The sequence below is a fragment of the Alosa sapidissima genome, chromosome 9 (genome assembly GCF_018492685.1).
Source record: "Alosa sapidissima isolate fAloSap1 chromosome 9, fAloSap1.pri, whole genome shotgun sequence".
Taxonomy (NCBI): domain Eukaryota; kingdom Metazoa; phylum Chordata; class Actinopteri; order Clupeiformes; family Clupeidae; genus Alosa; species Alosa sapidissima.
This window is the reverse complement of record NC_055965.1, coordinates 2,733,448-2,761,427: the sequence shown is the minus strand read 5'-3', so window position 1 is coordinate 2,761,427 and position 27,980 is coordinate 2,733,448. Positions and strand designations below refer to the sequence as shown.

The 27,980-nt window shown below is 42.4% G+C and overlaps 5 protein-coding genes across 7 annotated transcripts; 1 reads left to right on the top strand and 4 right to left on the bottom strand.

Annotated features, from left to right (window-relative positions):
• Positions 1–132: 132 nt before the first annotated feature.
• rasal3 (RAS protein activator like 3) lies at positions 133–9,407 on the bottom strand. 2 transcript variants are annotated; one of them, XM_042103795.1, is made up of 18 exons: positions 8,663–9,407; positions 6,718–6,848; positions 6,460–6,544; positions 5,008–5,072; positions 4,762–4,829; positions 4,491–4,629; positions 4,087–4,185; positions 3,347–4,000; positions 3,116–3,260; positions 2,889–3,033; positions 2,519–2,755; positions 2,200–2,401; positions 1,944–2,035; positions 1,544–1,796; positions 1,122–1,226; positions 712–902; positions 524–608; positions 133–423 (listed from the first exon to the last, which is right to left on the bottom strand). In XM_042103795.1, the coding sequence occupies exons 1-18, from the start codon at positions 9,264–9,266 to the stop codon at positions 322–324; spliced, it is 3,402 nt and encodes a 1,133-aa protein (XP_041959729.1). In that variant the 5' UTR covers positions 9,267–9,407; the 3' UTR covers positions 133–321. The 2 variants fall into 2 exon arrangements, with proteins under 2 accessions (XP_041959729.1, XP_041959730.1); XM_042103796.1 differs by having other exon boundaries at positions 712–893.
• Positions 9,408–12,587: 3,180 nt separating this feature from the next.
• pglyrp2 (peptidoglycan recognition protein 2) lies at positions 12,588–25,743 on the bottom strand. Of its 2 annotated transcripts, XM_042103865.1 has the most exons (6): positions 25,739–25,743; positions 15,376–15,461; positions 14,326–15,162; positions 13,457–13,667; positions 12,896–13,190; positions 12,588–12,795 (listed from the first exon to the last, which is right to left on the bottom strand). In XM_042103865.1, the coding sequence occupies exons 2-6, from the start codon at positions 15,437–15,439 to the stop codon at positions 12,763–12,765; spliced, it is 1,440 nt and encodes a 479-aa protein (XP_041959799.1). In that variant the 5' UTR covers positions 15,440–15,461; positions 25,739–25,743; the 3' UTR covers positions 12,588–12,762. The 2 variants fall into 2 exon arrangements, with proteins under 2 accessions (XP_041959799.1, XP_041959798.1); XM_042103864.1 differs by lacking the exon at positions 25,739–25,743 and having other exon boundaries at positions 15,376–15,654.
• On the bottom strand, positions 16,695–18,932 carry LOC121718752 (carbohydrate sulfotransferase 1-like). Its single transcript, XM_042103895.1, has 2 exons — positions 18,915–18,932; positions 16,695–17,953 (listed from the first exon to the last, which is right to left on the bottom strand). The coding sequence occupies exon 2, from the start codon at positions 17,931–17,933 to the stop codon at positions 16,695–16,697; it is 1,239 nt and encodes a 412-aa protein (XP_041959829.1). The 5' UTR covers positions 17,934–17,953; positions 18,915–18,932.
• LOC121719854 (carbohydrate sulfotransferase 1-like) lies at positions 20,067–21,360 on the bottom strand. Its single transcript, XM_042105646.1, has one exon. It carries the CDS (start codon positions 21,303–21,305, stop codon positions 20,067–20,069), a length of 1,239 nt encoding a protein of 412 aa, XP_041961580.1. The 5' UTR covers positions 21,306–21,360.
• Positions 21,903–27,674, top strand: LOC121718760 (nuclear distribution protein nudE homolog 1-like). The gene is made up of 9 exons (XM_042103912.1): positions 21,903–22,031; positions 22,549–22,638; positions 22,791–22,944; positions 23,073–23,221; positions 23,336–23,472; positions 23,595–23,771; positions 24,057–24,142; positions 24,905–25,059; positions 25,493–27,674. The coding sequence occupies exons 2-9, from the start codon at positions 22,553–22,555 to the stop codon at positions 25,584–25,586; spliced, it is 1,038 nt and encodes a 345-aa protein (XP_041959846.1). The 5' UTR covers positions 21,903–22,031; positions 22,549–22,552; the 3' UTR covers positions 25,587–27,674.
• Positions 27,675–27,980: the final 306 nt, after the last annotated feature.

The following is a 27,980-nucleotide window of genomic DNA, read 5'->3' as shown; positions in this document are numbered from 1 at the left end:
TGAGGAGATTCAATTTTTTGATGGCCTAGAAGTTGTGTCTGTTGTGCAATTTCAATTCAATTGAACACAGTTTCATATTACTGTATGGATGTGTGTGTCTCTGATGCTTCTCATGATACTAACACTCATGTATGATTTTAGTCATTTTATTAGTCATAAAAATAGAAAGGAAAAATCTTGAATCTTACATTTAAATGTTATGTTTTTGTTACACATACATGTTATTGTTTCTTTTATGCCTTTTGAATACATTATAATGGAAGTGAACTGTTATAGTCAGAGTAAAACCAACCCAAGGCTATAGCTTGGCAGTGGCCTAAATCAGTTGCTGTTCATTTGAGGCTGATCCTCGATTCCAGAATATGACGTGTTCTTCACGTTAAACTGATGCATATCCTGCATCAGGCCGGCAAACTGTTCTTCCTGTTAATGCCAGAATTACAAATCATGTTTAATCAGACGGATGAGGCAGAAGGGGATTATATGTAAAGCATCTTGTGTTGACATAGGGAACTTCTCTTACCAAAACGTTCATCCGTTCTGCTGCTGCTATGGCAATGCTGAGTTTTCTCTCGTCCTCCTCCCTCTCCTCCTCTATAACCCCAAGTCTGCATGCAAGGAGAAGTCAAATGTTTATAAGGACCTCTTCAAGGAAACCAAAAGGTACATTTCTTTAGTTAATATCCTTTCATTGATTCTGCCTTCGCTTACCTGAAGGTGGCACTAGCAAGCTGTTCCTCACGCATAGCAAGCAGGTTTCGCAGTTCATGGACCTCAGCTTGCAGCACTGCATTTTGGTCCTGACTCTGGACAATGAAGTCCTCCAGACGTTTGGCCATCTCCAGCTCGCGCTCTGTCACCTGCTCCACTCCTAGCCGCAGGTCTGACAACTCCTGCGAGTGCTGGCCATAAGAGCAGCGACGTTAGGAAAGTTGCATTACAACATTGTTACAACATTGTTTGTCTCATTTGTGTAAGACACACAGAAAAAAATGAGAAGTGTTGGCTTTTGCAAGCACAGTGATGCAACACAAGAAACAATCTTGGTCATTTGCACGTAAGAAGAGATAATGGCAAGTTAACCACGGTCAGGTCAGTGTGCAAAGAGAAGAGGAAGTCACCTTGTCCAACAGGCTGGTTTGCTCGTGCTCCAGTGGAATCTGATATGTCCCTTCATTGTTAATAATCCATGGCACAGGGGCAGGCAGGGTCTTTGGTCCTTTCGGCTGAAATACAGGGAAATCATTAAATGATCTCACTTGACATTGACAGCATCTCTCATTACTTATTATTTAATACTCATTCCAGACTGATCTAGATGAAGACATTGCCAAAGAAACATAAGTGACTGCTGACACTGACTCTGGTCAGTGCCTTTAGCCTGTAGGTTTGGGAAGGAATTGTTGTCTGTAAGTAGCAGTCCATTTGAATGTCAATCTACTGAAAACACCCTCCATTACAAAAAGGTGACAGAATTGCACAGTGGAGTTTCCGTCACTGTATCTAGTAAAAGAGCTAAGAGTAGTTGTTTTTTTCGACTCACTGTCTCGTGGTCAATTTTCAATGGAGGATCCTGTGCGATCCCGGTACGATCAAGGCTCTCAGTGCTAGTCTGTTTCTTGGGCTGTTTGTGCATCGGTCTGCTTGGGACACTTCTGGTCCTGGACACTTGTCTCCTTGGTTTCTCCATCCTTGGCGTTTGTTTGGCTTCAGGTAATTGCTGCATAGAATTATGATGGGGGCTGTATTTATTGAGGTCCTTGGGAGGCACATAGATGGGCTTTGAATTTCCAGAGCTGTAAAATAAAGTACAGAGAAAATCAGGACAGCAGCAATAACAACAACTCTTTTCAGTTTAGCCACATTAGTTACAGGACTTTTGCTTGATACATTATACTATTTTTCTGTTGTCCAGTATGCAGTGAAGTAGAACGCCGTCTCACCTATTTACAGTGATCCGAGGGGCATCAGGACCCAGGTGGTCTGTGATCTGGTTCAGGATTGTAGGGAGGGGTTCCAGGTTGTCTATGGTGTCCTAAGCAGTACACAGTCAGTAACATATTGTTGTGTTAGATCTGTTTTTTGTTTTTTATTTGGATCAAGTATGATCATAGCATTTAGTGAAATGAAAAATGTGTGCATTAAAAATCGGTCAGAAGGGAAGCACTCGGACATCTGTTTTGAGTAGAGCCACCTTACCTGTTTCATGGAGCCAATGATGTCTACCAACAAACTGTGTAGAACAGCCAGCCGTAGTGGCAGATCCACATAACCATCAAAGCGTGCCATGTCAAGCTCACTGTCTGGGTTGGAGACCATTTGCAAAAACTCCTTCATACGCTCCCAGTGTTGTTCCAAGAAGTCATTCATGAAGAGCATGTACTCTTCTTTCTCACCAAACCTGCACAAAAAAATCAGAAATTCACATAAGTATATTTAATTGAAAGCTGGATGTATGCGTCAAACTAGATGAATGACAGGCAGCTGAAATGAAAATGAAAGAATCAAACATATATACTGGGTGAAGTTGGCCAGGTTCTGGATGACTTTGGCTGTGAGCGTGAGCGCGCGCAGAGTGGAGGATTCTGGGTAGGGCTGAATCAGGCCGAAGAGCGAGGGGCTGAGGATCGCCGGGCAGAGGAAGCGCAGGAAGAGCGACGCTGAGATGAGGCGCTGGCCGATCTCCGGCCGCCCCTGCCCTGTACACTCCTCCACCCAGTTGGAGAAGATCTCATTGAGCTCCACCGGGAAGGAGCTGTCAGATTCAGAGAGAAATGGGACATAATCAGAAGGCTCGTCATGGTGCAGGATTAAATACACGTCCACTCTGTACTGGTAGCTGTCACTCCAGTAAGGGTCTCCAGTACCGGTCATTACAGGACTCTGACCTGTGCATCTCCGTTATTCTCTGCACCACCTTCTCGCAGCTATTTCTCAGATGCCTCTGGTTATTGGCCAGATCAGATTGGGGGCATTTCCTGGGGTCCACCTCACAGCTCTCCGCAGACTCATACAGCTGACTAATGAAGTCTCCTGTGTGAAGAGAAGAGCCGCTCATTAAGCTGTGTCAGCTAGGTGGATTCACCCACCCGAGATCAGAAAATGGAAGACTTACTTAGTGTGTCAATGAGGTACTTCTGGCCCACAAGCTTCATGTATTCATCGATGGCCTTGGTCGCAAGGGTGTTCTCTCGGAAAATTAGAGCCTCCTTCTCACCTAAGCGCTGGACTTCTGCACCTCCGAGGTCAATCAGGAAATCCTACAAAAGTGCCCTTTTAAGTCTGGCTTGCCTGCTGTTTTTATTCTTTTTACACAATCATATCTTTTTCGCTGACTTAAACTTACCTTAGCTTTGCCAATGCTCTGAAGGACATGCACCAACGCACCAGCCAACTCTTCCTTGTCCCTCACATTCAACAGAGGCTCGAGGTTGCCGCACATTTCCACATAGTTCAATGTGAGATACTCTGCAAATTCCTTATATCTCTCAATGGGCAGAACTCGCAGGTTCTGGAAGCGGGCCTTAATCCGTAGGGAGGCTTGGGGTCCCAGTTGGTCCTTTCCATTGCCAGAACCAGGTGGTTTGAAGGGAATTATAGGGTACCATTTCTCTTGAAAGGCACGTCCCTGTATGTCAGCGAGAGGCAGAGTCACATTGCCCAGAGGATATAAGTAGGATTCATCCTTGGAATGTCGCTTTTTCTTGGGATCCCCATCACGGAAGAGGTGCAGAGTGATATTTGTGACAGGAGGAAGGTTGTCAAGTTCAAAGAGTTCACCCCAGAAGATCTGACCCCCTGGCCCAAGTCCTGCGGAACCCGTGCCCCCATCGCTGTTCTGTCCAGCCTGCTGAGTGGGTTTGCCAACGTCACGGCTTGTGGTTTTTGCAAATAAGGTGCTGTCCAAATGCAGCTCACAATAGTAGCGGCGTTTTGGGGGCAGGGCCTTGCCCTCTGTGACCCACAAGCTGAGAGAGTGTTCCGTACGCTCGCAGTTGTCCTTAAATACAATCATTATGTTTGTTAGATTACACATATGTATCGTTACTTTTTTATGGCTATTGGCTGTTTTTGAGGACATAATACCTTATTTGGTTGGACAGTGCGTCGCAGGTTCTCAATCCACCTGTCTCTTTCTGCAGCTGAAGTGCACCCAAAGCAGTGGTTGTTCTCTGAGTTGATGACCTAAATGAGCACATTGGTTTTTGAAAACTCCTTCACTATACTTTCAAATGAAGATATAGAAATGGTCGATTCTATATAAACACAATGTTCTACTCAGAGTTAAACAATAGCAAGGGAGGTGAAAAATAATAATAACCTATTCCTTTATAGACAGTATTTGACTGAATACTGATTTTTAAAATGCAGTTTAACAGTAAAAGCATTGTACAAATGCAGATAAGGTAAGGCATGTGAGGGCATAAAATGATCAAATATGTACAAGGAGAAGCTTGAGGCCACTGCTCTGGAGCCAGTCTGGAGGATACCTCAAAGCAATACTTCTCCCCCAAAATGGAGCTGTGGACTGGTCTGATGATGGTGCTCAGATCAGTGCTGAGATCCAGATTCTCTGCAGCAGTGACTGGAACAGACAGAGACTCTCTGGAGCCAAAGGTGCCCTGGGATCTGTGAAGGTGTATTGTTATTGTTATTATTATTTACATAATAGTAATACATAATAATTTACATAATAATAATACCATATATACCATAATAATTACCAGACTCAGTGTGGTTATAAATATTTTGGCACTGTACCTGCCAGCTGTGTCCAGTTTTGTGTTGCTCTTATGTAGATTATGCTGGAAGCGACGCTTGATCATTGCCTGCAGGCCAGGGAAGATGGGATAGGCAGGAGCACAAAACACAGCAGAATGTCAGAAATGTGGTGGAGAGATATGGATATGGCATGCATGCCCACAGGAAATGAAGGCTCATTATGCTCATAAAAGCAGAGAGCGCCTTATCTCTGAGTGGAGAGCTTGTGCTCAGGCGCACGCTAACCTGGACTCCTCGGTCCTGGCCTTTCTTCTGACCACCTGCAGGGGCCACATGGTCTGGGGTGCATTCTACAGGACAGAATGAAACAGTAACACACAGAGCATGACTAAATGGAGAAGGAGAGATCTGACCGCTATAAAGCCTGACTCTGTATTTTAAAATCAGCGAGGGAAGACGGCTCATTTCCCCTGCACATTTCCGTTACAGGGTGTATTAACTGAAAACGTCAAATCCTTGTGACCTTAGTTTCTTTACAACACATGCAGAATGAGGCACCGTTGAGGTACTGTTGAGATCAAATTCTTTTGCAAAATAATGTTGTTAATCTCAGGAACATTTCATTCCTGTTTGTCTGAGATCTCTTTTGAGACGTCCAAACCACAGGAGCTGAAAAAGCATCATACAGGATGTGGGTTCTGCCTGGTGGCTGCAACGTCAGCCTACTGCAGACTCCACAAGTGCGCAAATACTACTGCTTAAGTCCAGGTATCACTCATGAAACATTATATCAGCTTAGTTTCACTGCCAACTGAAGTTTCAGACTTCCACAGCTCCCACACGGTCCCTCTCATCTCCGTCTTTAAGTATGAGTGCTGGAGGCTTGGCCTCATACACTTTTCATTTGGACTTTGTCTCCTACATTTGTAACTCAAAATTATAATACAATCCATGACACTTACACATGGTCATCCTTCACAGCTAGCTTTTAATGAACCCCCTTAGTTCACGCCATGCTCATTTATAAGCAAACATAGAGATATAGGATCGCCAGAAAGGATTACGCATACTTACCTAATGCTCCTCCACAAACAATCCAGCGTCTGAACCCCATAATTGAAAATTTGTTTTAAAATGTTTAAAAGATTCACTTCATATCCACAGTTACTGTGTTTGCAGGCCAGCCATCAAACTCAACTAGCATTCTGCCCTAGATGCACCCCTCTGAACACCCGGGTGAGATACAATCTCCCTCAAATAGAGGAAATGATTTGACAGACAACTTAATCACATCAACCATTTCCTCAACAACCACCCAGAAATTGATGCTTTCAAGTTTGGTCAGCGGCTTATAATCTTTTGGTTTGAGTTCAGTTTATTCTCAGGATGTTTTACCTAACATCTCAGAGGTCAAATGTCTAATAGACCCTTTTCATTATTCTGAAATGTTTTGGAAAAATATTCTTTAATACAATGATTACATTTTCTCTCATCTTCATATCCTTCTTACATGCAAACAACTGTTGAGATTCATTTAAAACATTGTGGTATCGCATACATTCTGTAATATATTTTCTTTTTACAATTGGTTACCGCCAGGAAGATATACTATATGGCTCATAGCTGGAATAAATTTGGAACTAATATTGGACCAAATCATCTTACGGCATATTATAAAGTCATCCCTCAACATGTACAGTGTAGCAGCTGTTCTCTAAAGGCTCTGTGGCTACTCACCCAGGTTAGTGCTGCTCTCTGCCAGGTTCTGGAGGCTGAGGCTGGACACATAGCTGCTGACACGGTTGCGTGTTCGTAACATTGGCTGGAGGACCGAGGAAAAAATATCATCACTAATAATATAGTATATAAAATATTAAGTTAAAGTTAAAAAGTGTGTGTGTGTGTGTGTGTGTGTGTGTGTGTGTGTGTGTGTGTGTGTGTGTGTGTGTTTGTGTGTGTGTGTGTGTGTGTGTGTGTGTGTGTGTGTGTGTGTACCTCATCTTCTCTAATAACAATTTGTCCATCTCTCAGTTCACAGCTGTTGATGTCCCACACAGGGACGTCCTGCGGAGGCACCCAGGACAGTCTGGCCAAGTCCTCAGCCACAGGCTCTGGATCAGTCACATCTGAAGAGAAAAGAAACCCTTAATGACAGGTAGCGTACATCTCCTGACATGCTCTTTTTCATCTGTTTTGTTGCTATTTTGTGCTGATGTACAAATTGTAACATTTAATTTTGTTTTCAAATTTTTGGTGATCATTTTGAAAACATCATAGGGATGCATGACAAGACATATGCAAGGTGTATATTGTATATAGGGTTTGACAGCACACTTTGTAGTCACAGAAATGTGCCTGTAATATGATTGCATTTATATTAATCTTTGGATTCAGTTCTCTTTCCTTTGTCTCCCAGTTTTTAATCTTTTACTAAACATGCACATTGCAACAAAAAAAAACAATTGCAATACATACAAATGTGGCTACACATTCAATTATACTAATTGTCAATTATTTCAGTGAAATAGAAGGCGCCTGCTTGATAACTCCAGTGAAATGGTTTTTGGAGGCTGTTCTGTTGATGCTGTTTTTGTTTGTGATTTTGTTTATGATGGTAAATAGGCTGTAGATTGGCCACTGGGGGAAATCCCTTATGGGGTTCAGCAGGCCCCTTGCCACAGGTACAAGCACCATGCAGTGCATCTGCATTCAGAAATAGGTGCTTGATTTTATATAGTGGCAAGGGACCTGATGAAATGCATGAATAGCGCAAGGAATGTAACATCCCTCCTGTGAATATGTGAAATTACTGCTAATATATGTGAGGCATAGTGGGATTCTAAAATGTGTCTTTAAAAAAGCTTTTGTCAGTGACCAGTGGCAATGACTCAACAATTTGGTGAGATTTTACATTTGTAGTAAAAAAAAGGCTGCATTCACAGTATATTCCCATTCATATTTAAATATACTGTATGCATGCGAGTGAAATGACATGCTAATTCGTTAATACACTTGAAATGCTAATGTTGTATTTCTTGTTGCTATTTTTACATGTCTTCAGTCTGAGTGTCTGCATGCATCATCGTCCACTTTTTCGTTTGACTGGGTAAGTAAGAAATGACGCATGTTCACTTATGTTTATTTTCAATCTTTTTCATTAAAGCCTAGATAACATTATCTACAGCAGAGCCACTCCTGTTTCCAGAAAACTGACTGCGCAGTTGTTTTGATGCTATCTCAACAGTCCTCGCCTTCTTCTCCTCTGTCGATTTCCTCACACGCGTATCCTGTCTTACTTCTCCCTTCATGTGTACCACTTTGTAACTGCTACAGAGAGTTCTGTACACATTCTGGTTTAATATAATGCTATTTGTGTGTGGTTTTAGCAATTACTTTGGCTGTGTATTTGAAGTTGTTTTTGGCTGTGTATTTAAAGATCTCGACTTGAATGTGTGAATGTACTGAATCTTTTCAGTATTAATACTCTATATGAACATGTTATCTCTTGATATGTTGTCATTATTCTACTAAAGAGTTTCAAACCCTAAAGGTGTATGAGTGCAAAGTCTATCAACAACCAAAGATCTTGTGCATGAACAATTGTGTTGCCTGTGGCAGCACTGAACGGACTTAGCAATGTTACCTGTGGTGTTAAATTAGCAAATAGTTACACTTAAGACTTTGCAATTTGTGCATCATTCAAATCAGGGCCCTTTGTCTGCAGTTCAAACTGTGATCTCATGTAGCTTCATCCACAAGATGGCGCTCTTACATATCTACTGTACAGACTGGGCTCGTTTGGCAACATAACACTCACTTTCTCTGTAATGTAATTTGATATAGCTTATCTTTTTGCCCTTGCAGTTTGTTAGAGCTGACCATTTAGATGAGGTAAAGCCTCAAGAACCAGTTTGAAAGCCAAGTGTCTTTAGTTTCTTACCGTGCTCAATGATTGGTGTGCTGTTACGGCTTTGCAGTCGAGGCCTCTTGATCTTCCGTGAGACATTTTGCAGGTATTTCATGAACTTGCCTTTCTGCGCTGATTCCTGACTGAGTGAGCCCGATGCCGCCGGAGCTGTGCTACTAGAGGCCGAGGCCGAGGCCGCAGCCGCCGAGGTAGATGGCGACAGAACGGAGAACAGTGACCCCGGGGGCTCGGACATGGCCCTCCGGAACGGGTTCTTCCTCAGGGCGCCTTGCTTCTCCTGCTTGGGCTTCTCCTCCCCCCCCCCACGGCTGCTGGCGGCCACTTTGTCCCCGGGGTCCTCGCTGTGGGCTTTGCGCCAGTTCTGCATCTTGCTCCACTTGGTGCTCTTCTCCGGGCGCTCCATGCTGCCCTGGCCTCCTCCTCCACCTGCAGCCTTCGAGGTGTCGGCGGGCGGCTTGGCTCCCGTGTGCCACACGTACGCGTTGAGAAGGTTGACATCCTCCTGCGGCTCGGCAGGCTGTTCCAGCGGGGCGTCCTTCTCACCGCTCCCCTCCTCTTCCTCTTTTTTAAGCTGCACTGTGGCGTGTTCGGGTTCAGATTCCTCATTCATGCCCATGCTATGTGCGCACCTGCCTCCACTGCTGCACACAAGGTCTTATCACGCTACCTGAAGGGCAAAAAGCAAGTCAACAACTCGGCGTGCTCGGCAGTGGGTAGCGAGGGAGGCAGTACTGTTCTCTCTGTTGATGGGCTTTTTTTCTCACCTCTTCCTGTTCTAGACATATGCGTGACACCTTCTCTAATGCCTCCTTCCTCTGTCACGTTTGCCTTACACACCCATTGCAGTGTGTTATATGTTTGGTTTCAATGTCCCTATAGGTTTCCCAGGTCTACTTTTAACCTTAAAACCACTTCTATGGTTTTAATGGCGTAAATACAAACTTCAGATCCACTATGAAATCCATAAAGAGATGCTCCGCACATATAACTCTGAAATATGCAAAGCAAGACAGTCTTTCTTTTCTAACATTATCAATAGAAGTTCAAATAACACTCGTATTCTATTTTCAACTGTTGATAAGTTAACAAATCCCCCCTCACAATTAGCGCCTGAACTTCTCTCAACTAATAAATGCAATGAGTTTTCATCTTTTTTTAAAGGTAAAATTGACAAAATCAGACTCAACATATCTGCTCAATTACAAATTCAACAACCTGAACTTCCAGCAACAAACAGAGGGAAACTAAACTTGATGTCAGAGTTCAGCTTGATAGACTACGAAACACTTGAAAAAACGGTACAGAATCTCAGCCCTTCCACATGTGTCTTAGACACTCTGCCTACCAATTTCTTCAAAACTGTTTTTCACCTCATAGCGGCGGATGTCCTTCAAATTGTAAATGTATCATTGCTGTCTGGCACTTTTCCTAAGTCACTGAAAACAGCTGTTGTAAAGCCACTTCTCAAGAAGAATAACCTGGATGCCTCCATGCTAAACAATTACAGGCCCATATCCAATCTACCTTTTATTGGCAAAATTATTGAAAAAGTAGTCTTTAATCAATTAACCACCTTCCTAACATCAAATGGGTATTTTGATTACTTTCAGTCTGGTTTTCGGGCAAATCACAGCACTGAAACAGCTCTCATTAAAGTTTCCAATGACATACGCCTCAACACAGATTCAGGTAAAACATCAGTCCTAGTGCTACTGGACCTTAGTGCAGCATTTGACACTGTTGATCACAATATTTTACTACACAGACTAGAACACTGGGTTGGATTTACAGGCATAGTTATCAGCTGGCTAAAATCATATCTACAAGAAAGGAGCTTCTTTGTTGCCATCGGAAACTGTACATCAACACCAACGTCCTTGACCTGTGGTGTTCCCCAGGGGTCGATCTTGGGGCCACTATTATTCAACCTCTATATGCTCCCACTTGGACAAATCATTCAAAATAATTTGATTTCATATCATAGCTATGCAGATGACACACAAATTTACTTAGCTCTATCACCAAACAACTATGGTCCTCTTGAATCTATGTGTCAGTGTATAGAACAAATCAACACCTGGATGTCTCAAAATTTTCTTCAGCTGAACAAAGAAAAAACTGAAGTAATTATATTTGGTAAAAATGAGGAAAGACTTAGGGTTGCCACTCTCCTTGACACAAAAGGGTTGAAGGCAAAGGATACTGTTAAAAACCTTGGTGTATTAATTGACAGTGATCTAAATTTCAACAGCCACATGAAAGCGATAACTAAATCAGCTTTTTACCACCTCAAAAATATTGTCAAACTCAGAGGGCTGATGTCAAAACATGACTTAGAAAAACTCATTCATGCATTTATCTCCAGCAGGGTTGATTACTGCAATGGACTGTTCACAGGCCTTCCTAAAAAGACTATTAAACAGCTTCAGGTGATACAAAATGCAGCAGCTAGGACTCTAACAAAAACTAAAAGAACTGACCACATTACTCCAATTCTTAAGTCCTTGCACTGGCTTCCAGTAAGTCACAGAATTGACTTTAAAGCACTATTGCTTGTTTATAAATCAGTAAATGGAGCAGGACCTAAATACTTGTCAGACATGCTTCAGCAGTACACACCTTCTCGTCCTCTCAGGTCCCAGGTGAAAAACCTGCTAGTAAAACCTACAGTTAGAACTAAACATGGTGAAGCAGCTTTTAGCTGCTATGCGGCTCAGCTGTGGAACCAACTTTCGGATGACATTAAAAAGGCCCCAACTGTAGCCAGTTTTAAATCTAGACTTAAGACCAAACTGTTCTCAGACGCTTTCTGCTAACTGTGCCGAGTTACAAATTCTGAATCTGCCTCGATAATTATTCTACTTTGTCTTTTATTACTTTTTTTTACTACTTTTGCCTTTGTTTTTGCTTACTAATTATTCTTTATTTTTAAATGATTTTACCTTGTGTTTTATGTTTTCTTTTTATTATGATCTTTACCTTTTAACTATTCTTTGACTATATTGCCCTTCTATGCTTTTATTTGTTATTATCGTTTGGTTTTGTTTATGTAAAGCACATTGAATGACCTCTGTGTATGAAATGTGCTATATAAATAAACTTGACTTGACTTGACTTGACTTGACTTCTAGTGTTTCTCTCTATCAAAGCGAAATCCTCTCTTCCCCTCAACCAGAGAAAGTGTTCCTCCTTTTTGATGACTGTATGACCCAATGAAGAAGTGACCTTGTTTGATCTCTTTAGTATACAGAACAGCAAATAGAAATGAAGAAATAAATAAAAAGAACTCACTTAATAAGTTAACTTAATGAGTTAATGAGTTAATAAAGTTAACTCACAGAAGTGCAGAGACCTCTCAAACCCCCCCTCAGACCCTGTGGTTTGCTTGTCATCCTTACCACAGGACATGTACAGTGAGTAGACGTGAGCCAGTCAGAAGAAGAGCTGAAAGAGCATCATTCAAAATCAAGTGTTGATTTTGTGGTGTCCCTATCCATTGGGTTTATTCTGAAGTTTTAGAAGGTGGAATACACACACACACATACAGCTCTGAAAAGTAATTGAAAGTCAATGTTCCATGTGATGATCACAGTAAGATAACAGAACTGAAGTGATATTACTTGGCCTATCTTTACATGTCTTTTCTGATGTTTTTGAACAGATCTTGTTTTTCTGTATTTGGTACTTCTGAGGACCTAAATGTGTTGTGTGTAGCGATGTTCAGTGGCTGTTAGTTTCAGTTTCCTGTCAGTGTAACGATGCTTCCTTTCTCATCGCGTTCCACAAACCTACCACTTCCTGTGCGGATGATTCTACATACCATTTGCTGTTTACAAAAACTCCCTCAGGAGATGCCTACAGTTTCATGTACATGCAGCCTACATGAAACTGTACATCATGTGCATTTCAGACATGTAGGCTACTTAATGAACAAGCATTCACAGATTACCATGCTTTATTGCCACGGGGGATGATTGATATGCACCGGAATCAAAACATGTTTTTTTGGTCTTTATTTTCCATGTACCATTGTCATACCCACATCACACTATTAGTATTATCAAACAGGTTGTTTTTAGAATTGATGTCCCTGCAATGTTCTCTGATCCTCTTCAGCTGTGTGTTGCTTTGGGAGATTCTGTGTCCTATAAAACAGAGTAAACAGCATCAGCGTGCAGCGACAAGACAAGACAACGGAAAACCAGGTTACGAAACTGAACCATCAGCCATGCATGACCAACTTACCCCGTAATGCTCCCAGGTGCGGATTTCAGAGTAAAGAGCATCCCCTGGGCAAGTGGTGTCCACCACCTGCCTGTGACCCTGGACTGTGTAGTTGGCCTGTATGAAGCGTCCGGTAACGCCACACGTGGCCAGACGGTGGCGGACTAGACTCAAGCTGTGCCGGCTTGGCAGAGAGGCCGAGTAGTTGCCGATGAATGCGACGCCGTAGCCGAAGGCATTGTGGTTTCTGGTGTGGGAGCCCTGCTTGCCCCAGCCCCGACCCTCATACATGTACCCATCAGATCCCATCACGAAGCTGCAGAAACACACAGCATTACTCCTCCCCTACAACAGCCAAAGCCACTTTTGGAGATCTTGACATCAACGAAACACTAATGATGTGATGGCATTTTCTACTGGATGTAGCCATAATTATTTATGCCATTTAGCCATGATCTATTTTGCAGCCATAATTTAGTAATGAATTGCTGGACTTTGTGTAGTATTAGAAGCAGAATGGGTTTGTTTACAGGGGCATCTCAGAATACTGAGAGAGGAGAGAGTAAAGAAGCGGGCACTGACCTGTACCCAATATCTTGCCAGCCTCTCTCCACCTGGTGATAGCGCTGCATGGCTCGCATGTCCCGGGAGCACTGCTGGAAGCTCAGGCAAGGCCTGCTGGGAGTTTCCGTGTGGTGAATATAGAGGAAGTGTAGGGGGGGTGAGAGTCTCGCAGGAATCCCCTTGGATGCTTTAGCCCCCCACATACAACGAGGGATCATCGGTGGGCAATCTGAGAGAAAAACAAACACAGACATACTCCTCAGACTTCACTAGTCCACACTAACAATGCAAGTCCAATGCTTTTCGTTTTCACCAATACACAACTCCATGGCAGTTAACAATACATTTTGCATCTTTGGTTTTATACTGCATGCTACTATGTAATATACACCTGTATGGACACTTATACTATGACTAGTATTGGACATCTATGTGCAACATGTAACATAATGCGTATGTGTATGCATTGAACATACAGAATATAGAACACAGTAAATGTTACATTATTAAATAAATCTGTAATTCAGTAGCTGAATCGGTTTTCTAGTTAGAGAGGCCTGTTGATTTAGTGTTGAAGTTCAGGTGGACCAATTTCCTACTGTCTTTGGTTTAGTCAAAGTCTGTATGAGGAATGTTGGCTGATAAATATAATGTAATTTCTTCTGAGGTATGTATTCAGAGGTTTTTTTTTAGCTGAATCATTGTGCAAACAGAATTCATGATCCAGAGTTGATATAACTAACTACACAAACAGTACGTTTAAGAAATGTGATTTGTTGAACTATGTCTGTAAAAATAGAATAGAGGAACCTATGCTTTTTCAGTCATGTATTGCATTATATGCAAGTAAACATGGACGTGAGTTATGGGAGTGCACCAAACCCTACCCAGGTAACGCAGCACAAAATCCTGCACCCCCTCTTTCACAGCTTTCTTCATCTCTGCTGAGGGCTCTCGGTCTGCCAGGAACTCCAACACCATCCCCTCCAGGACGGAAGATGGCACCAGCTTCCTGTAGTTCTCCCTGCGCATGGGACTGATGAGTGGAGCTCCATCCAGGCCAGCCTCTCCCAGCTGGAAGTGGTAGTAGGCCTTCAGCAACTCACTCAGTTTAGGGACGGCTTTAGTGTCATCAGAGAGGAGCGCCCCCAGAATGGAGCCGTCCATGCCCCCATTGATCAGAGCGTCTGTGGCGAGAGAGGGGGGACTCAAGAGTGTGAACACCATGGGCGCAGTAACGTTATCCCAGCACCCATCGGGGCCCAAGCGGTCGGAGGAGGAATTAAATGCATGTAGGAAAGACAGGCCCAGGGTCCTGGCCAGTGTGAGGGAGTGCAAGCCTTGGGGATGGCGGCCTTCGGACCGGCCTTTTAGACCAGCCTCTATGCCCTGCAGGAGGGGCTCCAAGGCCACGGTTGTGCCATCCGGGGTGAGAACTACACCCCTCTCTTCACGGGCATCTGTCACAAAATTGTGGATGGCCTTGTCAAAGAATCCCAGAAATTCTAAACTCCATGCCTCGATGTTCCTGCTGTTGTTTGTTGTCAAAATTGTGGTGTCACTGTCATCGTGAGTTGCCCCTAGGAATCTCTGTGTGAAAGTGTTGTCATGGCCGACAGCCCTGCGTAGGCTCCTTACTATGGACAGAGGGCTTACGTCCAGCCCAGAGTTCTCAATCTTCTGGATAGCCTGGATGAAATGGTCAGTATCCCTCTGGTACACCTCTATAGAAAGAACAAAGATTATTACACAGTAGGTGTATACACAACAAGACATGTGAACTGATTTTTTGGCCAAATAGTAAACAATTTACAATTATTTGGGCACAATATAATTAACACACAAATCTCTAGTGTAGATTTTACTTAGTTGTATTCCATGTTTGATATTATTATCATTAAAATAATGTTGGTGATGATTTCAATCTGGAAAAATACCTGCACTCTGAATGTTGAAGCATGTCCAAGCCAGTGCAATGAGCCATACTGTCGGGATTTTCATGATGACAGGAGAGTGTGCGTTCCTGTGTCACCCTGAGATCTCCCCAGCAAGGTCACAAAAATAGGAGCAGCGATTAGCTCTCCAATGAGGTCAGAGAGGGCTGTGTGTATTAGCTTAAAGCCAGAACTGATATGGCCGCCTGTTCATTGCCCTTTCCACTGCCGCATGCTTCCCTTTGCCATCGAGAAGTCGGAAAATACGGAAGATAATGTTCGGTGTAGTCAGCACCCCCATTATAAAGGTTACTTTATTCTGTCTGATAGGTTGGCTTACCTACATTGCGCAATTTGTTTGTCTGAGGTAGCATGTGATGCATACATGATCTGTATGTGCTGAAATAAGCAAACGTACTGTAGTGGATCAACCATTGCCTATGCATAATTACTTTATTATAAATGTAATTAGCATTTGATATATGAGCATGTGTGTTAGACTTTTTTGTGAGAATATTTTCAGGAATTAGATGTTATCTGTGAAAACCTTGCATATATTGATCACTATGTGGAGTTAAAAGTTGTGAGGGACATAGTACATTAATCAGTGACAGTTTGTTTGAAGGAAATGACCAATCTGGTAGTCTGTTTACTGAGAATGGTTCATGATTACTAGAATTGGTTGACTCAAAGTTCCCCTGCACCAATTAGAATGGACAGGGAACAAAAACCTCATTCATGTAAAAACACGTATCACTTCAACAAATAGATTTGTTGTCACTCAGACCCGGCTCCAGCTCTTGGTAACGGAAGGGTGGGGGGAGATTTTTTTTTGGGGGGGGGGGGGTAATTATCAGAGGTGGAAAACTTCAGTAAAGTCTATTGCTTCTTCCTGTGCCCTTAACACAGGTGATATCAATAGTGGATTTGGGTTGAGTGAGCCGTGGAGCCGGGCATGTTGTCACTACTGTTTGCTTTTAAGCCCATGCAAAGGGTATGTAGATATTTCTGAAGTGTACTTCCTTTCTAATTCCCAGTGTCACAATATTGTTCATGCTCAAACAAAAAACAAAAAAGGTTCACAAAAAATATTTATTTAATCTGCAAGTGCAGGTGATTAATTCAGACCTGCAAGTTTGTAGGCGTTGCTTCTCTGACAAAAAAGGTTCACAAAAAATATGTATTTAATCTGCAAGTGCAGGTGATTAATTCAGATCTGCATGTTTGTAGGGTTTGCTTCTCTGACTGAGGCCACAATGGCAGTGAGGGCTAGAGAGAACTGACTTCTTATCATTGTGAAGATTATTTTAAAATCTCATTGGTCACTGAAAAGGTCTCCATGTTCTGTCCTCAACAAGCGAGAGAGAAACATTCTCCAGTTCTTCAGATGATTTGACTATTTTGTATCCCAGCTGATGTAAAGTGGTTTCACACAAGGTTTGGACATATTGAACCATGTCAAAAGACATCTTAAACCTCCAGCTCTCTGAATTAGTGGCAGAATGTCTTTTGGTGCCATACGCATCCATGGGTGACCAATCCCCTTTTCCTTCTGTGTTCGTCTCAATCCAGTCCATAATGTTCTCATCAAAAGACAATCCCAGGGTTTTGAAAATCTCCTGGATCTTCTGAAGAGTGTTGGTGGCTAGATCCTCATACCTCACCAGCATGTACCTTCCCCTCAGCCAGTCAGGTTGTCTCAGGGCCGTGGCCACAGATCTGCGGTAGTCCTCACACACGGGCTCCTGTGTGAGGTTGAGACCCTCCGGTTTCTGGTGCTTCATCTTCCACAGTCTCATCAGAGGGTAGTTCTGGGGGAAGGTCATCATTCTGGAAGCCAGTACTCCCCGCGGGTCCCTGACCAGCTGGATGACCTTCAGGTTGAGTTGAGGGTCCTCCAGCAGGTCTCTGACATCACTGACCTCTGGCACTCGCACTGTCTTGATGACCACGTGCCCTCTCTGCTGGCAGGACTGTGAGGCCAAGGTGAGATTGAGGGAGCCACACTTCTGGACACACTGGCTCTCAGTCACATTCACCAGCTGAGGGCTGAAGACGTGGCACACCGGAGGAGAGCAGAGGGCTTTGCTGGCACCCCGGCGCTTCAGCTGGTCTGTGATGTGCTTCTCTGGCTGTGGCCTGATGTAATCCTCCAAGAGGTGCAGGTCACAGCGGAACAAGCCCCTTAGAAGATCCCTACTGGCCCCGAGTATCATCCTTCGGTTGGCATGTGTAGAGTTCAGCGCAGTCTGAATGTGGTTCAGAGGTTCATACAAATAGAAGACATCGGAGTGATGGTTGAAGAGCTGCCCCAGAAATGATGAGCCAGAACGTGTGGCAGCCAAGATGAGAACGTGGGTCTTCCCAGATAAGTTCAAAGTATGAGGGTTCTCTTCTGGCCAGTGACGATTCAAGATGGTCTGTTGTTGGCAGTGTTTTGCAGGGTGTAGAAAGGGACATATGTCATGTGTCATAGTTCTGAATGATCTGATTACAGCATACTGGATGACTATAATAGAGACCACCGCCATCAGAATGACAACTTTCCAAGAGCACCGCATTGTGACTGGACACCTTGAACCTAACAAAGGTACAGAAATTGGGATGTGAAATGAAAAGCATATGCAACAAGACCACAGTACAGTTCAAAATATGTAAAGCTGCAGTTGGCAAGTCTGACAGATTGAGGGGACTTAGCCAACATTTTGAATGTTTACAACTCTCATGCCCCTCCCCCACTACCACCATGCACCTCTCATCGTTCGTGCTCGTCAGTGCGCATCAGACTGCACCAGACTGTGATTGACAGTCAGATCTCACACAGCCCTGACTGGACCAGAAGAACCGGGAGCTGTGGATTTTTGCAAAACAAATAACAGGCTCTAGGTGGAGTTGGAAGTGCATTTTTTTTTAAACTGGCTGATTTATGTTGTTCTATCGGAGCATATGGTTTCAGTGAAAATGATCAAAAACATCTTGCTAACTGCAGCTTTAATATTCAAATACCAAATATGCCAGATGTACGCCATCAACACTCTTTGGGCCCTATCATGACATTCTAAAGCACTCGTCAAAAGTTTATTCAAATTTAGTAGGATGTCTAGTTCACATTGAGAGGGGTTTCGTTATCAAACGTGGAGCGCATGGCGCAACAAGGTGTTCCTAGGTTTTTTCAGTCAGTCATATGGGTGTGTTTGGGGCGTAACATCATTTAAACCAATGAGAATGACATCTGTCATTCCCTTTAATGGCGCAAAGCGCGATATGTCAAATAAATGCATCGGTATTTTGCCATTCAACGGCGCATTTGAAGGAGGCTGCTTGCGAGACCATATGGAATAGTCATTCCTAAACCATGCTTTACTAAAACCTAGCATAGCCTTCACGCATTTGCACTCGTCTATTATTTGAACTCATTGGCAAAGTGAAACTAACTTCACCAAGGTGTCAGTCAATGACAAGACAGTTATATGCAGTTACTTTCACAATTGACTGACAATGGGTTACCATCGAAAACATAGGCTGGAAAAGGCAACACTTACCCTAATATTGCTCAAATGACTGAATAAAACAATATTTATCCTGCAGAGGAGTTGCTTATATCTCTTGACAGTGCGTCTTCAGCTGTGCTCCATATGTGTCTCTTGCCTCTCCCCTAATCACTTTTAACCGTCATTACCAATTTGCAAATGATGGTGAATAACTAGCCTACTCATCATGAGATGTACAGTATTTCGTAATATCTTTATTCTAATTATGTTTCCCATTGTAATCGTGCAATTTGTAATGTTTTGCATGGATGTGCGCTGGTGTGCGTTCATGAATGATAGAAGGTGCACCTGCCAATATGACTGTTGACAATGCGCTCTTAAAATAACATATAAACAACTCGCCATAGACTTCTGACCAGGTGTACAATAGCGATTTTTAGACAATGCGCCAGGCCCCTCCCTAGGTTGTTAATTACCACACCCCTGGGTGCATTGTTTAAAAAATTAACGTGCAAAATACCACTTTGCGCGGTGGAAAACAAGTTTTATGCCGTGCGCCAGAGTGCAAAATACAGCCCTTTATTAGAGAATGAAACACAACAAGTTATAACATGAGCAGCCAATCAACAGAGTCTGTACTGAAACAAGCATATTTCTATCCAAAATATGACAAATACAGTTAAATTATACCAATACTATCCACTATGTGGTGTCTGGTACCAGAAAGCCAAGCATAACACCACATTAAGGTTTGTTATCTTTTAATGTGCAGTTGTGCACTTACCAAAAGTCAACAATGCTCTGATCTAGCATTTTCTGTACATGTACTTTCTAAGTTTTATTCACAAACAATGAAAGCTGGATTCAGTACGATCTTGAAGTGTTGTATCTGATGAAACAGATCAGGTTTAAAGCTAATGTACTTTCATTGTATTACAAAAACACTATGGCAAGTTATAGACCCTGTGCGACCCTAAGGCATTTATGGTAGCACAGAAAACAACATTGAGTTAATGGTAACTCAGAGATAAACAAAAATTGTTTCAAATGTAAAGTTGACATTTTGTAGAACACTACGCTAAATACTTTTACACTACAAAGTATCTGCGTTGACTCTGAACACTTGAACTGGAAACCCTGTAAGAACAGATTGAAAGGGTTTACATTGAATATGTTCTGTAGGAAGGTATTTTTCTCGAGACATTACTGAGATGTCCAAAAATTCCTTTTTTTGAAGAGAATGACAGACAAATTCCTCAGCTCTTCTGAAGAATTAACAAATGTGTAGCCCAGTTCATGCAAAGTTGTTTGACACAAGGTTTGCAAATACTGAACCATGTCATAAGAAAGTTTCAGCCTCCAGCTGTCTGAGTTGGTGGCTGAGTCCCTGTTTGTACTCAAGACATCCATTGGTGACCAGCTGCCTCTTCCATGTGTATTTTCTTTAATCCAGTCAACCACACTCTTGTCCAAATTCAGGCCTAAAAATGTGAAAACCTCCTTTATCTTTTGTCTTGGCTCTTTTGCTAGATCCTCATACCTCACCAGCATGTACCTTCCCCTCAGCCAGTCAGGTTGTCTCAGGGCCGTGGCCACAGATCTGCGGTAGTCCTCACACACGGGCTCCTGTGTGAGGTTGAGACCCTCCGGTTTCTGGTGCTTCATCTTCCACAGTCTCATCAGAGGGTAGTTCTGGGGGAAGGTCATCATTCTGGAGGCCAGTACTCCCCGCGGGTCCCTGACCAGCTGGATGACCTTTAGGTTGAGTCGAGGGTCCTCCAGCAGGTCTCTGACATCACTGACCTCTGGCACTCGCACTGTCTTGATGACCACGTGCCCTCTCTGCTGGCAGGACTGTGAGGCCAGGGTGAGATTGAGGGAGCCACACTTCTGGACACACTGGCTCTCAGTCACATTCACCAGCTGAGGGCTGAAGACGTGGCACACCGGAGGAGAGCAGAGGGCTTTGCTGGCACCCCGGCGCTTCAGCTGGTCTGTGATGTGCTTCTCTGGCTGTGGCCTGATGTAATCCTCCAAGAGGTGCAGGTCACAGCGGAACAAGCCCCTTAGAAGATCCCTACTGGCCCCGAGTATCATCCTTCGGTTGGCATGTGTAGAGTTCAGCGCAGTCTGAATGTGGTTCAGAGGTTCATACAAATAGAAGACATCGGAGTGATGGTTGAAGAGCTGCCCCAGAAATGATGAGCCAGAACGTGTGGCAGCCAAGATGAGAATGTGACTTTTGGAAGGAGATGTGTTTCTTAAAGAGTCTTTTTTATATGTTAGACAGGCAGGGTCCATTTGCTGGAGTTGGAAGCGATTTTGATTATGTAGAACTGAACAGATATTCAGAGTTATGGATGGAAAAGATCTAATCGCAACATACTGGATAACAACATACACTAAGGCCAAAAGCAGAAGAAATTTCCAGGAACATTTCATGATAGTATGACTGTGTCACCCTTTTCTGCAGTCTGTAGGGACAGCAGGATAATCAATATCACTTTGACAGAAAAGAGGGAAAAAGGCAGTTATTTCTTTAAACAGTGCCTTACCTTTCAGGTGATGAATACACGACTGCCTTTTTAAAACAAGTCACACTTGAGGCCCTGGCCACCTCCCTTTTTATTCTAGATAAGCTGATAGGGTGGAATCACTGTGCCAAAGCACATAAACTAATAGCCTGTGACTGCAGTATGCACAAAAATATCATAATAACAGTTTGAAAATGGATGAAAAGAAGGTGTGTGAAAAGTGTTTTCTGTAAAACTGGACGTTTAAGAGTTAATTTAGCTTTAGTTTGCCCAGGTTTGCATTAATCTTCAAAACACTTAAATTCTTTGGTTAGAGATTGTTGTTCATTCATTGTACTTGTCACATAGCTTCCATTAATATAAAATAAGTGCTTTCAGTGGGTACAAACTTTAGCCCTTTGTGATTGGTGCAACTGTAGTTTAGCGTCTTATGATTGGTTTAATAGGGAGGAACCCTATACGTCATGGTGCCTCAGCCAATAGCGATGCAAAGTCCACTGTTGGTTTAGATTTGAGTAGCCTGTGTGATGCCTCTGAATGGATTGAAAGAAGGGAGTTAGGACATTCGTAACAACCACCATTATAATTATTTTCAACACATACGTTATTGTATGTGACAGTTGTTCATATCGAGGTACGCACTTTATTCACTTCTTTCCATCATACTACTGAACGGCAAGATTTGAATACAAGCTAACTACTTTTTTAGGTCACCTGGGTGAGCTAGTCACTGACTAAGTCAGCTAGCATGCATGCATGCTTGCATAAAATGTTTTTAGCTTTCTTGGGTAGCTAGTTAGCTAGCAAAATTCGAAGCTATCGTTACACTTTGTAACGTTCACAATATTGGGGCAAACTTCAGTTTACAGATATAGACGTTGCATTGTGAAATTGCATTGATTGGCTAACTATCAAGTTATATTAAATGAACGCTGTTGTGTTACACCATGCAACTGCTTGCTAGGTATTAGTTAGCTTTCGACTGTTAACTTGCTAGCCACAGTTGTATGCTATTTCGGTTTATCAATGAAAAACAATGTTAGATATAACTTAATGTTATAACTGTTCATATTGCTTTCAACTGAATACACTCACTTGTATGTGTAACATATCATACTTCTAAAAAACCGGTCACTTTGCTGTTGACCTAGGACTATGGGTGAACCTCCAGCACCAACGTTTGGGTCATTGGAAGAGGAAGTCAGTTATTGGAAAGAGGTGGCTGTTAAACATCAACAAAGGTATCGAATAACTCTCAAAACTTATTTGATCTCCCATCAATGTAATAAGATATTGTATTGCTTTACGTATCGATCGTTGGATCATGTTGCACTAACATTTAAGTCGAAGCGAAATGCGTTGTTTATGTATGATACTCTCTCTCTGCGGCTAGTGCTCTAGACGCACACGACGAGCTACAGGAATTTCAGCAAATGAGCCGAGATTATGAGACAGAACTTGAGACTGAGTTGAAACAATGTGAAGCGAGGAACAAGGAGCTACAATCCAACAATGAACGTCTGCGTTCGGAACTCGATAACATCAAGGTAGGCCATTGCAGTGATAGAGGTTGTGAAATTTCGCAACAGGTCAAGTGACGCATGCTTGTTTCATTGTAGTTCGAAATGTTGTGCATGACTAAACATGTCCTTCTCATTCCCCTAATTGTGTTCAGGAAAAATTTGAGGCACAACACACTGATGCATTTCGGCAAATGTCGAGGCTAGAGGATGAGCTTGCAGAGACTACTGCAGTAAGGGACCACCTACAGAAATACATCAGAGAACTGGAACAGTCCAACGACGACTTGGAGCGGGCTAAAAGGTATGTCACTGATTACTGGAAATTAACTGGTAAGTCCCGTCAACTATGTTGCAAGAATGCAAGTGTGGTGTCTACTGTGCTGTGTGACCTACTTTGCTTTCCCCTCCCTTATAGGGCCACAATTATGTCTTTGGAAGATTTTGAGCTGCGGATGAACCAGGTTATTGAGAGGAATGCTTTCCTAGAAAGTGAGCTAGATGAAAAGGAGAATCTTCTAGAATCAGTTCAGAGGCTGAAAGATGAGGCCAGAGGTGAGCGAGCATTTCAGTTCTGCTTGCATATTCTACAGTGGTCATGTTTGGAGTGAAACCTACCCACATTGTTGTGTTTGAGTTCATCAGAAGTCTTGTTTATTTCACATGTCCTCTGCCAGATCTTAAACAAGAGCTGGCTGTGACGCAGAAGCAGGATCATCGCCCTCCATTAAGAATTTCCAGGGACATGGACAAGCCAGAAGCGCCATCACAACTTCCTGGTCGTACCTCTGTCCCAGCCACCCCTGCAAACCCAATTGGATCATTCTGCACGCCATCAACAACACATTACAGAGGTAAAGCCAGGGTTATAGAGCCTGCTAAGGACCGTATACATGCATGACATTGAAAATAGTAGTAAGCAATCATCATCATCAACTGTTTTTTATTTAGAGAGAAATTGACAATAGTAGGAAGCAATGAGATCAGATTAAGCTAAATCTTTATTGTTTTTATGGTGATAGTTAGAAAGTGATTTAGTTGTTTCTTGGAGTCTTCACGACAGCCTCTCTGTTTGATGAATTCACACACTGGTCTCTCTGTTTGATGAGTGATGAGTGCACACACTGGTCTCTCTTCAGGTATCTCCATGACTGGCACTCCTCTCACCACTTCTGCTAGGATCTCGGCGCTCAACATTGTTGGGGAGCTGCTTAGGAAAGTGGGGGTAAGTCATACTGATGTGCCTCTAGTGAGCATCACTATAGTTGAGTTTAAACTGGCATCATTTAAAGGAGAATTCCGGTGTGATATTGACCTAAAGTGTATTGAAACATGATACCGAGTGTGAACGTATGTCTCATAGCCCAATGCATGGATTCCAGTTGCTGCTACTGGAAGAAACTGGAATCCATGCATTTCCACTGAATTATTTTTGGAATCTGATCCCTTATCATACCTGTTCATTCTTACTCGTTGCTCGACTTATCGTGACTAAATTCAAGATGGCTGCAAACGCTAAACTTCGTGAAGATGCTGTCTGTATAAATCGTCTTGTAAGTAAACTACCAGTGCTTTTTCAAAGTTCTCAATGTCTCATTTTAAATGTCAGGGCCCTCGGAAGTCTACCAATGAAGTGTGGAGATACATTGAGCCTCGTAAATGGGTGTAAAACAGTGATTTATTTGCATGGCTAGCCCGATGCCGAAGCACCACTATTGAAAAAGCTGTTGGTAGCATCGGCTAACTAGCGCCAGATTTTGAAGTGCAGGGGACAAGCCGAGATGGGCTATGAGACATACGTTCACACTCGGTATCATGTTTCAATACACTTTAGGTCAATATCACACCGGAATTCTCCTTTAATAAAACGCCTATGTTTAAAGCTGTAATAGCATTTCGGTTCAGATTAAAAGTGTGCTTTGTGTTCAGTTTTGCCCGTCTTAATACTGTTTGTCTTTTTGGTCTTTTTTTTTTTTTTTTGTAATAGAACCTAGAATCCAAGCTTGCCTCGTGTCGAGATTTTGTTTTTGACACACCAGCTGTTAGGCCAGCCCTTTCTGCAGGGACTGCATCTGCAGCCGCCCCCTCAGACACCTCGGAGATCCACTCCACTGGCCACACCGTGCCTCAGTTTGAGAAAAGGTGAGTAAGTGCTTTGTTATCTCAGCAACCTGTTTTGCATCATATTATATTATTATGTAGAGAAGTTATACACCGAAGAGTTTCAAATTGATATATTTTCACGTTTCACATATAATCACATTTATGTACACTGCTCAAAAGAAATTAGGGAACACTTACGTTTTTTCACAATTTTTGAAACCCTCCACCCTTTTCTCCTTTCTCAAACGTTCTGTGAATGTTGTTTGAGAAAGAAAAGAAGGGTGGAGGGTTTAAAAAAAAAAAAAAGTGTTTTAACAATCGTGAAAAACTGTAAATGTGTTCCCTTAATTTTTTTGAGCAGTGTATAATCACATTAATGTATTTTATTCAGTCATTTTTCCACACAGATTGCCTATGATTTGTGTTTGCTTGAGTGGTAATATATCCCTCTGGTCTGAAACTCCTCCTCTAGTTTGGTGAAGCGGTTGGAATTCGGACCTGCATCTTCCCACTCAGCTCCATCACCACTGCAGTCTCCACAAGGTGGGGTCAAGATGCTGCTGTAGGACACCAACAAACTACCTCCGTTCCCTACCCATAATTCCAATGGGGATTTTTATTGTGTCTGTGTCCTGTTTGTGTCCTGTGTACCTCATGCATCACTTCAGTTGGTGTGTTTGAAATGGCTTCCCGTCTGTCCTCTTCTGCGTGTGGTCACTGAAGAGCACAGCGATGTGCTAGCTGCCCCCTGCTCCTTGCTTTTGCATGCCCAGCTAGTTTGGAACCAGGGAGGATGAGATAGATACGGAGTGTAATGGAATCAGAACCCACAAGAAAAGAACTCTTGACTGTTGACATACAATTTCCTGCTGAGAACAGCTTAGCATCTTTGTAGTTTTTATTTCCTAATCATCCGCATGGAGAAAGCATATCCCTGTGACCTTACACATCATCTAACCTCATCTGCCCCCTGTGGGCCTCCTGGGCGGGCAGCCCTGGGTCTTCTAACTGGGCCAGGGGCCTGTCTGGGGCTTAGCGTTAGCCTTTAGCCACTGCTGCCTTCTAACGAGATCTGCGTCTGTAGAGCGCTTCCTTGGAGACATACCACAGCCATTCTTCTTCAGCTGACTGCAGTTACGTTGCCTCGATTGCTGAAGCTCACGCATTTGTGTGTCAATAGCTGCAGGCTACTGCATCTGCACTGTGGTGAAGTGGCTTTAGTTGTGATACTTTAAAAAAAATGAAATAAAAATATGTATTAGCTGCCCTAAGATCTGCTGCAGGGACAAGTTGAGATGTTTGGCTTTATCTTAGTTTGTTGACGTTCTTGTTTGTAATTAAGATTCAATTTATTGAAAGGTAAATCAATCCTGGCTGTTAAATTTGTTCTACCACACCAGCGTGGTCAAGTGAGTGGTGAGTGTGTAGATCAGACGTTGAATTTGGTGTGACTCACGTATAGAGCAATAACATGTGATGGTAATATTCCTTCACTCTATTTACTATGTAAACATTCAGTTTCACATCAAGGTCATAAATGGATATACTCTATGCAGTACAGTATCTGTTTTTGCTTCAGAAAGGCTATAAAGGAACATGCCTTGGCAATCTAAACTGTTATTTGAAGCTTGATGGTTTCAGTGCTAAAATTAAAATAGAACTTTTAAATATGGTAAACATATTCTTATTCTGTCTAGTCATAAATAAATAGTATATAGGTAGATATATCCATATATGAAGTTTAATGACTGATCAGCTAGGTGTAGTTTATAGGTCAATATGCCATTAACTTTCCTAATATGAGGTACGCAAAAATAACTGCACTGAACAGTACTATGGAAATCTGTCCAGTATTGTAACAAGTACAGGCTGTGGGGTCAGAAAATGCTATTTTTAATATGGAATATACATATGTTGGTTTGAGTACTCATGGGTACCGTTCAGCTTTAAAGTCAAATGATCATAGCTTACACTTCAAGAGATATTGTTTTTGTTATCAGCATGTCAGAACCAAACAACTGGCAAGCCTATGTGTTTGTCTAAACAGAGACTTTCCATTTTCATCAGATTTGCATTGTTCTTTTAAGTACATTGTTTATTGAACTTACCGTAGATTGATACTATTTTTTTTATAAATGTTTAGTGGATGTTCTGCTTTCTGAAGTGACATCACATTCATTCATTTTGAAACCAACAACTATACTTTCCATAACTTAATTTATCCCATAACTGTTTTTTTTTTATAAATGATTTGTACATGTTAAAGTTTGGTTATGGTATTTAAGTAGTTGTTTGTTGAGTTTGGCCATTGTGCTGTAATGTTACAGTGCGTTGTCATGGCAAAAAGCACAAGTTATGACCGAAAGATCACAGCTATTCCAGTTACTCTACAGGGCACTGCGTCTGTATACCCAGAAACGGGACGTGTGGTCACAGATCCATAGTTTTAAGTCTAAGACCTTATATTTTTGTCTCCAACAAACTACTTATCTTTGGAATAATTTGTAAAACGTTTCACTGTGAGATATGAGAGGTAGACAAGCAATATTTGCAAGACTTTGCAGGGGACCCTAGTTTTACAAAACGTATTTGTATGTGGCTTTCTTTGACACTGTTACACTGTCAGGAAAAGTTACAATAAACTGAATATCAAAGCTTGTGTTTCAGTGTCTAATGTCTTGATTAAGTTGTTTAAATGTCTGTCAGTCAGTATATACAGATATGCATGCATTATAATGAAGTAACACTTTGCTGTGCTGATATGGCTCTATAAATACCTTCCATTGCCTGGTTTTATGCTTCACTCATTCCCACTGTAGATTGCGGCTGACGAAGGAGGCTTTGTATAGAATATGCCCCCTCACCCCTACACTCCTCATCTGAATGAGTTTTAGGTACCAATTTTATAATCATGTTTTTTATTGATACATTATAGGGGTGAGGGTCTGCAGTACCTAGAC

Coding starts and splice junctions, on each gene's coding strand:
- rasal3 (XM_042103795.1), bottom strand. CDS start 9,266: ATGGGCATGAATGAGGAATCTGAACCCGAACACGCCACAGTGCAGCTT. Junction 4,186..4,490: donor GGGAGAAGTATTGCTTTGAG/GTATCCTCCAGA, acceptor GTGCTCATTTAG/GTCATCAACTCAGAGAACAA. Junction 4,001..4,086: donor GCACTGTCCAACCAAATAAG/GTATTATGTCCT, acceptor ATTGTATTTAAG/GACAACTGCGAGCGTACGGA.
- LOC121718752 (XM_042103895.1), bottom strand. CDS start 17,933: ATGCGGTGCTCTTGGAAAGTTGTCATTCTGATGGCGGTGGTCTCTATT.
- LOC121719854 (XM_042105646.1), bottom strand. CDS start 21,305: ATGAAATGTTCCTGGAAATTTCTTCTGCTTTTGGCCTTAGTGTATGTT.
- pglyrp2 (XM_042103865.1), bottom strand. CDS start 15,439: ATGAAAATCCCGACAGTATGGCTCATTGCACTGGCTTGGACATGCTTC. Junction 15,163..15,375: donor CTTCAACATTCAGAGTGCAG/GTATTTTTCCAG, acceptor TTCTTTCTATAG/AGGTGTACCAGAGGGATACT. Junction 13,668..14,325: donor TTTTGTGCTGCGTTACCTGG/GTAGGGTTTGGT, acceptor TTTTTCTCTCAG/ATTGCCCACCGATGATCCCT.
- LOC121718760 (XM_042103912.1), top strand. CDS start 22,553: ATGGGTGAACCTCCAGCACCAACGTTTGGGTCATTGGAAGAGGAAGTC. Junction 23,222..23,335: donor GACTTGGAGCGGGCTAAAAG/GTATGTCACTGA, acceptor CCTCCCTTATAG/GGCCACAATTATGTCTTTGG. Junction 23,772..24,056: donor ATCAACAACACATTACAGAG/GTAAAGCCAGGG, acceptor GTCTCTCTTCAG/GTATCTCCATGACTGGCACT.